At 39.0% G+C, this 13,743-nt stretch overlaps 1 protein-coding gene across 1 annotated transcript in view; it reads left to right on the forward strand.

Annotated features, from left to right (window-relative positions):
* Positions 1–13,743, forward strand: part of LOC114652863 (lipoxygenase homology domain-containing protein 1-like) — a 282,032-nt gene that overhangs the window by 216,948 nt on the left and 51,341 nt on the right. Inside the window, exons 37-40 of the mRNA XM_051927669.1 lie at positions 425–569; positions 3,378–3,586; positions 10,906–11,091; positions 13,366–13,493. Coding sequence (XP_051783629.1) covers positions 425–569; positions 3,378–3,586; positions 10,906–11,091; positions 13,366–13,493 — 668 coding nt within the window. The remainder of the gene's footprint in view (positions 1–424; positions 570–3,377; positions 3,587–10,905; positions 11,092–13,365; positions 13,494–13,743) is intronic.

Consider the following 13,743-nt stretch of genomic DNA (forward strand, 5'->3'; position numbering starts at 1 on the left):
TATTTTTCTTCCATCCACTTTCTCCATCCACATTTTCTTAGTCAGAGCATATCAACCAGTCACACCTAGTCAATCCAAAAAATATAAAAGAGAGACAAAATGGTTGACAGTGAGGAGTGAAGTGCAGTTCAGTATCAGTTGGCCCCGCTTCTCCCAAATTATTCAGCTCTTTAGTGTTTTTTTTGTTAACCAAACAGGTTTTGCTCAGTTTCTTATGAGTGAGTGTCCATTGGAGGTTTTGATCACACGCGAGGTCTGGAAAACGTGTTTATCTTTGGAGGAATCTAATTTGTGAGTCTTCTTCATGTTGGGATAAAGATGTTCAGTTGCCTTAGAGCATCCAGTCAAGATCACAATAATAAACTCAACCACTTGTGCATATATTTTTGGAAGCATATATTAATTTTATCTGTCCTTTTCTCAGGGATATGATGGAGATCGGACTAGCTACACCAGTTCAAAGAAAAGTTTCAAGGGCTCTTCACTCAGCCTTAAGAGTCTTGATAGTAATATGAACAAGAAAGACAAAAGGAAGAGTATTATTGATGACTCAATGGAAGATGGGCCAAGTAAGTCATTTTTCTTATTTGTAAGCAGATTTTCACAGATCAGTATCTCGGTATAAAATTTTATGATGCAGTTAACACTTCAATGCAAAATTAATCAAATAATGCACTGAAAATGCAAAAGACAAGATATTGTGCAGGCATTAGAGTAGACACACTCGTGCTATTCATGGAACAAAGTGTGGTGGATGTGAAAAGTACAATGTGTGACAGACTAATTGGTGGAGTGGTGCTTCCTAACATGTAATAGAAAAAGGCTGAGAGCTCACTGAGGACTTGAATGTTAGGGCCAAAGGATAAACTTGGGATGAAAGATGAATGAAGTAATTGCATAGCTACTGTACTGTATTCTGTCAGTACCACATTTATATTTTATTTATTACATGTGATCTGTTTATTTGAAATACATGACATTCCTACAACATCTGACTGTATCAAAGACACAAATATTATTTGGATTGAAATGTTTATTCTGGCAAAGGTGGCCTGGTAGGCAATGGGTTGGCATTCAGAAAAGTGAGCCACAGAACAGTATTAGGGCTCAGAAAGGCGTTAGAAAGGAGAAAGAATAGGGAGCTGGCAGTGATGATACAGTTATGCACATTATCATGTCAATGTAGCATGTACATCACCATCAGGGGACAGTATGTCCTGGTATTTTAATTGTGCTTTAGGAATATTTACAATAAAGGCACCAAAGTCAGAAGAAAACTGCCCGGCTTCCAGTCAGTCGCTGCACAACGTGTACCACAACATTTGGGGCCAGCAGATACCAGCTTGCACATTATGGAGAACATGAAGGATGGTAGCTACCAATGCCTGGCCCTGTAACACTGAATTATGGGTCAGGACCTCTGATGAGGTAGTCCCACTACCTTTGCATGAAAATCCTGGCTCTGGAAGTAGTTCCAAGGAATTATCCATAATTAATAACCCTGGTGTGTAGTTTAAATGGCAGTGGTCCCTTCATTCTGAATTGTGAAGGTTAGTTGAGGAATGGACTTAAATGGTGGAATGAAGGCAGGCCAGAGCTGAGAGAGTGTTGGAGGGTGAGGAATGGGAGCGCTTTGCAGTATTTCCAGTATAAGTTAGGTAAGTGAATGTGCCACGCGGCTTAGTAGAAAATGAAAATCCTGTATAACTGGGGCCAGAGGTGAGGCAGGTTTGCTGTTTTGCTTTGCATTTCCCTCTTTTGAGTTCCTCCTTTGGTCATTCATCTGTTATGTTTAAATATTTAGTAGATATAACTATATTTTCTATTTATTCTTGACATTATTCCATGTATAAGGGTGGCTAAGAGAGCACCCTCACATTATGACAGCTTGTATAATTATTTTCTACATGTAGAATCTTGTATTTATTTACTATTAACTACTTCTGTAACGTATCTGCCCAAACTGACATACAAAGAACACATCTGGTACTGCTGTCACTGTGGTAGTGCTGCTGCCTTGCAGTAAGGAGACCGGGGTTCTTGTCTCAGGTCCTCTTTGTGTAGAGTTTGCATGTTCTCCTTGTGTCTCTGTGAGTTTTCCTCAGCTATCCAAAGACATGCAGGTTAGATGAATTGGCAACGCTAAATCATCCCTAATGTGTGTTTGGTGTGTAGGGGTGTGTGTGTTGGCCCTGTGATGGACTGATCCCCTGTCCAGGGTTTATTCCTGCTTTGTGCCCTATGCTAGCTGGGACAATCCTAGTCTGGATTAAGTGGGTTAGAGAATGACACGACATCTGTCACTTTGTACTTGTAATCATTTGAGCAAATGTGTTTTGACTTAGTTCATGTCACACTATTCCATTGAATGTGTCCCCCTGCTTGGTTTCTTCCTGTTTCAGTGTGTCACATTTAATATTCCTTAGCAAAAGTAATTATTTTACCATAATGTGAGGCTGATTTCACTTTGGTAACTTTACCGAGTGAGTTCTATTGTAGGTTCTCCAGTTTAAGTCCATTTGTTCTCTTGTGCTTTTAACCGTTGCTTTTGCTTTTGTAATTTCTTCTCTTAGTTTTGAGTTTTTGATCCTTTTTTCAGATTTAGATGTACACAAGAGGTGCACATCAGATCAGTTTAGCTTGTTGTGTTAGCTGTCTTTGCATTTCATTCATGTTTAATTGTTGATTTAGTATCTTTTAAAAAAGCAAGTCAATTAAAATCAAGTTTAAAAAAGTGTGCTTCATTATAAATAGTAATTAATAAAGTAGACACTGCCCTCCAGGATCCAAGACAGCAGGCTTGAGAGCATGAAAATCCCAAGAGTGTGTAATGCTGGAATCACCACATCTGGCACCAGCAATTATAGCACAGTCACAGTTGCGGAGGTTGTAGATCATAAGTCACACATCTTGCACATTCTAATGTTTACTTAAGCAATAACTGCTGCAAATCTCTTGACCTTGTCTGCAGGTTGTATGGCTGATGTGACAAACGAACTATCAGTGTATACGGGCTAATAAAGTGGCCGCTGAGAGTTTCTGTATATATAGGAGCATTGCAGATGTTTTTGAGTCAGCATGTGTTTTCTTTAGCACCTGCCTTTTAAATGTATGTGTTCTTTTTTGATCCTTGCAGGACATGTTCTTGTAACCTGTTATTGATATTGTTTGTAACACTGTTACTACCCTTTTCACTTTTCCATTTGAGGATAATGATTGCTATTTAAGAGGATCTTAAAATTTATACTTAAAAATTCTGAAAATCCCTATAGGATTTTGATGACAATCAAAACATTTAGGTCCTTGCTGTCTCTTTAATTAAATTACAAATAATTGGATTGATTCAAACTTCTCCAATGTTATGTTTCTCATTTTAGCAATCCCATACCACATCTCCATCACAACGGGTACAGAGAGGGATGCTGACACCACCAGCCGTCCTTATATCATCATCATAGGGCCTCATCAGGCTCGCACTGCTCGCCTGTGGCTTAATCTGCCTGAGGGGAAGAAAAAATTTGCTCAAGGTTCCATAGAAAAATTTCAGGTGAACGGAGCAGATGTTGGAGAGATAAAGAAAATTGAGGTAATATTTTAGTATTGTCTGTATTTCAATAGAGTCTACTGTAAGTACATATATTGTAGAATGAGTATGTTTAGTGACTTCAGAAATGTATCGATCATGTACAATAGAATTCTCTGAAAGGCTTTTTAAATTACATGGGAATCTCCTAAAATGGTTAATAAGTCAGATAGAATATTATTTTTTACATCTGGGCTTTGATGTTCTAAGGAAACTGTACATAGACATGTGTACAAAGTAAATTTTTCATACATTCGAGAGTGTGTGGTGTTGTGGTTAAGGCTTTGGAGTTCCAGCCCTGGGATTGTGGGTTCAAATCCTGCTACTGACACTGTCAGAGGCGACCTTAGGAGTGTGCAGGGCCTATGGCTGACCAACGCCACGCAGGGCCGGTTACATCAAACAATGTTACCGGTATATGTGGACTGTATAAACTTGCGCATGAATTTAATAAAATAATGTTATCATACACCGGATTTTCTCATTACAGTATTGAGCTACATTTCTGCAAGATAATACACGGACTTTATCAAAATATAACGATATAACCTATTAAAAAAGTGCAATTCATAATTCATGACAGTACCACAACAGTGCGAAATGCGATGCGGTGTCAGGCGGAAATTAGCAGGGCCTCTTCTAGAAAAGGACTCAAATTGCAAGTCTCGAAATGCAGGATTGTCACAGTCATAACTCACGTTGATGTCATGTCAGCCGGTTATCAAGTTTTTGTGCATTAATATTTGGTCATGCTTATGGCCTACAAATAAAATGTGAGTTTCAGTGTTTCGACAGGAAGTGTGAAATTAACGTAGAGGTATCATCATGAAATCTCTTACCGGTGTCCAGGTTCAGAGACAAAAATCCACTTTTCTTGCCTTCCGATTGGAAAAGTCATTGATGACATCTTCGTAGTCTAATCTGGATGCAATGCCTTTTTCTATAGATAGGATCGTCAGACCACAATGCCTGTCTTGAGACATGGTTGATCTATACTGGAGAATATAACTTGACAAATCCTCTCGAATGGGACACGCGGACCTCAAAAGCGGGGTCCCCTTAGGTGCCGAGCCTGGGGCAGTCGCCCCACTTGCCTCCCACAAATGCCACTCTTGAACACTGTGTGATCATGAGCAAGTCACTTCACCTGCTTGTGCTCTAATTGTAAAAACAAATTAAATGCTGAAAGTCACTTTGGATGAAGGCACCGCGTCAGCCAAGTAATAAACTGTATGGTGTAAGGTGTCAGAAGCCAACATCTGATATAATCTGGGGTTTTGTTGGTGCAGGGTGTCTGTATTGTCATGTTCATGTAGGCTTTTCTTTCCAAAACCTATACTTGCCTTGAACAGTATAATGTAAAACTGCCCTGTGCCACTGACTGTCACTGTTAACCTGGCCAGTTAGGTTCCCTTTGTTGTTTGTGGCTTGTCTTGAATCTATTGCTGCTTAGATTCTCTGCTACTTGTACCCCCATAGCATAAAAAGGGGCCAGCTAGGAATGAATAGAGTGCATTAAAACCCCCGGGAGAGATAATTTTACCATGTCGCAAGAAGACCAGTAAAAGAAAGTGGCTTGAGAGGCAGTATAAGGTTTTTGTAGTACACTTATTGATAAAGCTCTTAATGTTTTGGGTTTTTTTTAATAAAAAGGTCAACCCAGCGTTAGCTTAGGCAGGTACAGTTATACAAAAATGATGCATCACTGAAACGTTGTTATATTGTGAAATCCTAGTTTCATCAAAGCAACCATTTTATTCTATTTATTGCATTCAAAATGGTGCTAATCAGTATGCAAGGTGTTGTATGTTAGCCATATTCTGTTATTGTCGATTTCTTAAAAATACTTTAGAAAATGTCAGATGCAAATAACTGCCATTTCATTTTTAAACAAGAACTATAACTAAAGCCAATATGCAGATTATAAAATAAAAACGACAAGTTTTAGGCTATTAAATTTCTTTTTTTCTCATCTATCTTGATGATATTTTCAGCGGATCAAAAGATGATTAAATAACAAGGAGTCTGCAGTATGACAACTGTCGTTTGTAATTAATCACTTTAAATTGCCCTGATTAAAGCTCAATCTACAACTAACAGGAACAAAGTTCTTAAAGTGTTTCATTCTCAGAGCTTGAAAGGTCTATTAAGTCCTCCCAGGAGAACAAATCAATGTGGAGAGGCTTCTTTACTGTGATAAGCCTCCGTGATTGAACTTGAACGAAATTCAGCTGTTATGCAGAGATCTGTCTTGGGCTCATTGATGTGGGTCTTAATAGGCACCCCTGCCTCTGCAATTCATAAGGAATGATGAGAAACAAGGAAAGGGGGAAAAAAAACTAAGAGCTCAGCAGGGGCTTTAGTAGTATATATTATGAGGACGCATTACAATCTGCAAGTGTATGTAGAAGCTGAATATGTCCTTAGATCCACGACTGAAGAATAGAATGTCTGAGTCTGGCTGGCATTGTGGTGTGGTGGTTCGAACTGCCACTTCACAGCTCACAGACTGGCGTTCATTTCCCAGCCCCACTCACTGTCTATGTGGAAATTGCACATTTCTCCGTGTTCAGGCCAGTTTTCATCAGTTGTCTCCCCACTTCCCAAAGACTTGAATGTCAGGTTAATCAGTGACTCTGAATTGGCCCTGTCTGGGTTTATGTGCCTTGTAATATACTGGGATCACAACAAAGGCTGAGTCCTGCCTCATGTCTAATGTTATCAGCTTCTCAGAATTTTAGAATGGGGGGATATAAAACAAAAGCTGGTGTTTGATTTTCATAGAAGAGTAATGGAGAATTTAATGAAAGAAGTACATACTGTTTTTAGACAGTTTTTGCATCCGTAAATTGAAGTTTTACTTTGCCTATACATGGGTAATTATAATAGAAAATCTTAGTCAAGCATGTTGAAATATTACATTTATTTATAACCATCCTTTTTTTGTACTTTATACACCCTAACTTTGCATTTTATTTTACTTATATGTTTCTCCTTTTTTCCTCATTAGCATTTTTAAGTTCTCAATTATAGATAGCAAAATATATTTTAAATTAATTTAGATATAGTGGCAGTCGCAGTTTAAGACCACTTAATTGAGAGTCTTTTGTAAGCAGCGTAATCCTGAGCAGATCTGCAAAAATGACACAACTCTAAGTTTGTTCATATTTCCTCTCATGTAAATCGATATACATGGAGGATTTTAAATCATATTACAGTAATCCCTCCTCTATTGTGGGGGTTGCGTTCCAGAACCACCCATACCCCCCCCCAGCCCGCGAAAGGTGAAAATCCGCGAAGTAGAAACCATATGTTTATGTGGTTATTTTTATATTGTCATGCTTGGGTCACAGATTTGCGCAGAAACACAGGAGGTTGTAGAGAGACAGGAACGTTATTCAAACACTGCAAACAAACATTTGTCTCTTTTTCAAAAGTTTAAACTGTGCTCCATGACAAGACAGAGATGACAGTTCCGTCTCACAATTAAAAGAATGCAAACATATCTTCCTCTTCAAAGGAGTGAGCGTCAGGAGCAGATAATGTCAGAGAGATAGACAGAAAAAAGCAAACAATCAGAAATCAATAGGGCTGTTTGGCTTTTAAGTATGCGAAGCACCGCTGGACAACGCAGCTGCTAGGAAGGGAGCAATATAAAGGTAGCCTTTCAGCATTTTTTTAGAGGAGCGTCTTTATCGTCTAGTGGTGCAAACAGCCTCCCCTGCTCACACCTCCTCCGTCAGGAGCACAGAATGTCAGAGAGAGAGAGAGAGAGAGAGAGAGAGAGAGACAGAGAAAAACAAACAATTAAAAATCAATACGTGTCGTTCGAGCTTTTAAGTATGCGAAGCACCATGCAGGAAGCATATCGCTTGACAAAACAGCCACATTTAAGCCCAGCAAGGAAGAGAGCAATGTGAAGGTAATCTTTCAGTGTTTTTTGAGGAGTGGCCGTATCTTCTAGGGGTGCGAACAGCCCCTGTGCTCACAATATATTTGAGGAGTTTTATTTAATAGGTAATACATGCTCTGACTGGGTAGCTTCTCCGCCATCTGCCAATAGCGTCCCTTGTATGAAATCAACTGGGCAAACCAACTGAGGAAGCATGTACCAGAAATTAAAAGACCCATTGTCCGCAGAAATCCGCGAACCAGCAAAAAATCTGCGATATATATTTAAATATGCTTACATATAAAATCCGCGATAGAGTGAAGCCGCGAAAGTCGAAGCGCGATATAGCGAGGGATTACTGTACAGTCTTTCTTATTTTTTAGGGCTAAGTTCTCCCTTTTCAAAAATTACACACAGTATGGTCTTTAATGGATACGTGACGATTTTAGTTTATTTATATTATTTTGCTGCCTTGTGGTCCTAGGGTGATCCTGTTAACCCCTTTCAGTTTTCTTTATTATATAACAAAATGTCTCAAATCCCATACACTTACCACACTGGCAGTTACTGTAGTTTAGCACTTGCTCTTCTCTTTTACATCTATAACACCAGGCAATTAGAAGAATAAAAGAACAGGCAGAAGTTAAGCTACACATTTATTAATGTATTATCGATAACATGCTCATAATAATAAGCACAGATGAAATGAGAGTTAGCAAAAAAAAAAAAAACAATAATGTGACTTGGGTAATAATCAGTTCATCTTTCTTAGGCTCCCAGTGTTATGCTAGTAACAATAGCAAAAAAGTTTTGAAACACAGCCAGAATAGACTGAGTCGGGAAGTCAGAAAAGGTCAAAAAGACAGCCACACAGTACCGAAACCCAAACACAAGACAAAGACTGAGCTCAGAAAATCAGGCATAAATTTAAAAGAACAGAGTCAAAGAAAATGAGTGTTAGCAAAAGCAAGAGGGGTGTTTGGAATCCTTCAGATCAAATGAGGAAGAATTCCCTACTGTGACCTTTAAACCCGTTTTGTCATTTCCTGCGGGTCACAACTTCGGAGAGCATACCCCTAGCAATGTGGGACACTACCCTAATGACAAGAGCATGAATTAGTACTTGCAGCGAACAAACAAAATTTGTGGCTGAACTAGCACAAAAAAATCTTAACAATAGAAGTACATAATATAATTGAAGACTGAGTTGAGATCATTGACTAAAATGATGCAGAAAAGTACATAAAAATGTGTACAGAAATCCAGTTATAACACTCAGGTGGCTCACTATTCGATTAGTGTTTGGTCTGGCATAGTCCAGTGTGGCACTCCTGGCCTTAAATGGAGTCAGTGATGACTTGGCCTCCGCCACGGATTTGCAAGCCTCCTTTTATAACCGCTGACTCACCAATGAAACACCTCAGAGACCACCCCCTCCCCCGTTCAGCTGCATTGCAGTGTGGGGGTACAGCTTTTATGAATAAAACATTTCAGGTAGACTCAACTCACCACCACGCCACTTAGTTTCGAACAAACAATTAAACCATAAAATAGATCTTCTCCTGTCAATTTTTATCAATGAAACCCTGGGGGTCGCAAAAAAACTGGTTTATCCAGCTTCCTTGCACTATTGTACAATTGTTTAATCATTTATATTGTTAGACATCTACTATATAATCAAAGTCAAAGTGAACTTTATTGTCATCTCAACCATATACAAGTATACAGATAGACGAAATTGCGAAGCTCAGGGTCCACAGTGTAACAACATGACATGCAAATAATAATTTAAAAATAGAATTAAAATTTAAATTAAAATTAAAACACAAGCAAGACAAGACATTGTGCAAAAACAAGACAAAGAAGTAGCAGCATATTAATAAATAATAAATGCATAATAAATGTCCCTCTGAACAATCTGATTGGTCAGTTTGGCTTTGGTGACTTGACAAAATAGGAAATGTGAGATGTATGAGGAGGAGTAAAGCTGTATGAGACAGACAGGAGGTGAGAAAGGTGCCTCGAAATGAATGGCCGAGTCTGAGAAGCCGGCTTCATGGGAATGTGCTTGAGAGAGGAAGCACCAGTTAAGTGAAGTTTACACTCGCAAATACAGAGGAAAGGCGTTGAAGATACACTTAAGTCAAGAGATAACAAATATTTTTACATTACTCTATTGCTTATCTTTTACGGGTACTGTGGCTAGTTAATAATAAAAGATATTATCAATGAATAGACTAGATATTATTCTCTTAAATTACACATACACCTTTTCTTTTTGGATATTTTGTTAACATGTTATTATTTCTAGTATCATTTCTAGCCTTGCAATATATTTGTTGTTCCCAGCTACCTTATAGCTTGACTTGTAACAAGCCTTGACTATTTGATTGAACATGAGCTGTTGGTGTTTATGGATGTTTTTGTGAAACAAACTCCAAATCTTCATAAAACTGATGTTAAGGGAGAAGAGAAAAACTACATAGCTATAAATTGAGGAATGTAGCAGTGGCCAGAAAAGCTGAAGGTCCAAGAAGAATTGAGGAGAAGGAAAGGCATTTGAGGGAATAAAAAGTAGATAGAACTACAGAGCTGTCGGCATTAATTCCCCTACCCTGACAAACAGACAGTCCTCAGCAGGCGACTGCTTCATGATTGTCAGGATTGGCAGCTTGCATTACCGGCTCTGCATTTACAAACCGCCAGCTGTGCCTCAGTGATCGAAATCAGTAGTCAGTCCAAGTCCATGACCCTATTAGCCGCCTTATTTCCATGTGTTGTTAATACCTGCTCCCAACAGATATTTGCCACTGCTATGATTGTGGTTGACAGCTGTAATAGGTAGTAGTCTACAGTATTGGACCTCTGTCTACCACTTGAAGCCATCTGTCTGTAACACTCAACAGTTACCAGCAGCTGGGTCTCCAATTCTGAGTGAACACCAGTTCTAAACTAGGACTACAACCACAACTGCTTACATGATAAAGTAACATCTAATTCATAAGGGCCAAGGCAAATCATCAGCTGAAAACACAGAAATGAATGCTGCAAGCACAAAAGAAATGAATTACATTAGTGGATAAACCTTCAAAAGTAAGCAGTTCCTTTTTAAGCAATGGAATGACCCACCTGACATAAAAGAGACACTGCTTTAAATAATGGCACAAGCCTCTTAAGAACTGTCACGACTTGTACCTGTACAACAATGTCCAACAATGACTTCCCACTTATAGGAATCAAAGGTAAAACCAGGACTTTTAGCCTTTTGTTCATGTCTTGTGGTGGCTACCAGTGTCCTGCATCATGAGTGATAGGCAAGGTGGCGGGCAGAGGTGGACTCCTCTATACTGTGTTTGCTTTTCACATTACAGTAACCCAGAATCAAAGAATGCATCAAAATTCACCTTTTTTAATGGTTTACTCTTAACAGCTAGGTCATGATGGAGCCACTCCAGAAAGTTGCTGGCTAGTAGAAGAGCTGACCGTTTCTGTGCCGACCAAAGGAGTCATGTACGTTTTTCCATGCAAATGCTGGCTTGCCAAAGACAGGGGTGATGGTCTCACAGCTCGGGTTTTCAGTGTTCTTGATGCCGATAATATAAATATTGGCCATAAGGTAAGCTTTTTTTGTTGTATTCTTTTATTATAACCCTTTTCCAGTTACAGTATGTAAGCACATGTTTTCCACTTTTTACGACTGTTCTGCATGTTAGAGTGAAAACAGAATTGTATCAGTGTGTGGCTAAAAAAAAGAGCAACTGTGAACAGTAGGAATTCTGGACTGGATGTCATGGTACAGGTGGTACTTGATTTGGATAGCAGCTTAGTGTAAACACTGGTGATCTCGACTAAATGGACATCCTTGCAAGATGATACAGACCTGCCTTCAATGGCATACCGGAAACTAGATACAAATCAGGTAGCCTTTAATTGTGGAACATTTCATCAATGCCTGTTAATCTTTTGAATGTGCATTATTTTATTATAGATACATGCACTGTATTTTTGCCATGGCTTTAATGTGCCATTTTTATATAATTTTATCTTATTACAAGTTAGATGTCATTCATCAACAGTCTGTGTAGATTGTTTAGTGCATATTGTTAAAGGAACATTAAGTCATTTTCTATTGCAATACTTAAACACTCATCTTAATATTAATTTTGCCAGAATTCAATAAAATGAAACACATTTTTTTCTATTTTAAATACTGTAACAGATAGAGGGCACTATCGCTCCCTTGAACCCAGACACAAGATAAAAGTCCAATATGACTTTATTTTATAATAATTATGTGCACCAAGAACTCTCCACTCCACTATGCTCATAAATAACACAATAAACAATAACCAATCCTCCACTCCCAGACGCGTTGCCGCCCTTCCACCCAGCTCAGCTCGATGTCTGGGATTTCCCATGGTCCTTTTATAGTCCGTGACCCGGAAGTGTTTCGCCCTCAGTCCATGTGACTTCTTAGCACTTCTGGGTCAGATCCGAAAGTTCTCTTTTTCATCCCGGAAGCACGTCATTCCCCCTGTCACTGTGACTAAGACGTACTTCCGGGTTATAGGGCACGTAATAGTCTCTAGGCCTTCCTGTAGCGACCCCTAGAGGCCCCCATGGCATCCAGCAGGGCTGTGATGAAAAACTCCATTGTCCATGATGCTCTGCTGGAACTCGGGGCATCCCTATGTTGCAGGCAGGGCTCCATCCGGCGGCTTGGAGGTGTTGGCCGGAATATATGGCCAGCAATCCCTCACAATATCTAATTTCTTAAAATTTCTGACAGTTTTTCCTAAAAGTTATTAATTTACCAGTAACGGCGCACTGCATGATAATGTGCAGTGAATACGCTTGACTTGAGCTTTCATAGTTTTCATTCTCTTTCTCTGTACGTTTACCATTTGTTTCCTCAGAGATTGATGCGCTTGTTGTTTCCTGAGCAGCTGCTTCTTTTCTCCCCCCTCCTAGCGGCCCGCTTCTTCTCATCTTTTCACGTTAAAACTGATTAAGTCAGTGTTTGTGTTGCAATTACTTAATTTTTCACTTAAGCTGGCACTTAAGTCTTCAATCTGCCTCAAGAATAATTTAAGATATGAAGAGGTGGGAGAAGTGACGGTGAAGGTGGAAGGGATGAGAACGGCCCCCATACGCATGTGCCGCATGGCCGACTGCTACCGAGAGTTGATTCTACAATAAAATTAAAACTAAAAAGAGGAATAACCTTGGAGGTCAATCATCACCCTGAAAGCGGACAGTAGAGGTCACGTAGTATATGTGTACCAAATTTCAGGTCAATAGTTCAAATGGTTTGCGAGCTACAGGTGATTTAAAATCTTGGACAGACAAACGAACAGCCACAGTAATGTATTAGATATAAAGATACTTGAGTACTGTAGTTGATAAAAAATGTTTGTTTGCTGATGCTATATGATTTGAATTTAACCAGTAGTGTAAAGATTAAGACTGATGTTGCTTCTTACATTCAAATTGCTACTGAAAAGGACAATCAGTGGCTACTCAAAGCTTCAGGGCTTCAAGTATCACCTCTGCCTAGATGGAATTTGCAGGTTTTCCCTGTGTTTGCTTGCTTTTTTTCACCAATACCCAGTTTCCCCACATCTCAAAAGTGCTCTTGGTTATTATAAGTGTTTATGTGCAGTAGCATCCCATCCAGGACTAGATGCTTCCTCAGGATAGGCTCCAGCTCCACATGACATTACATGTAACTTAAAATAAATTACACAACAGTATTCATTCTGTTCCCTGGCTGTTACACATGGAATATAGTAGTATGGATTTTGTAAGAACATCAGTTTTTAATAATTCTTTGTTTTTAGTATCCTTATCATACACAATGTTCTTCCCAACTTGACCATCATTTTTGCAGGTACTTTATGAGGTAACAGTTGTCACTGGTGATATTCAAAATGCTGGAACAGATGCCAATATTTTCATAACTGTCTTCGGAACCAGTGGAAGCACAGAAGAGATCATTCTTCCAAAGAATGAAGACAGGTGAGAGCAGTCTGCTAAGATATTACAATAAATGTCAGTGAAATTCAGTGTCCATTTCTACTTCTATTTTTTGAGTAGCTGTTTAGTAAAATATGTAAAGGTACAGTATGTGGTGTACATAATCCTATAGCAATAAAGTTGACCAGTGGCCGTTATTGGTGCAACAAAGGATTTTGGGATTAGACAATCAGGATGATTTTATAGTATTTTACTTTTATTTTACTTTTTAGAGCTGACTAATGTAATCAAA

The sequence above is a fragment of the Erpetoichthys calabaricus genome, chromosome 5 (genome assembly GCF_900747795.2).
Source record: "Erpetoichthys calabaricus chromosome 5, fErpCal1.3, whole genome shotgun sequence".
In the NCBI taxonomy this organism is placed as follows: Eukaryota; Metazoa; Chordata; class Cladistia; order Polypteriformes; family Polypteridae; genus Erpetoichthys; species Erpetoichthys calabaricus.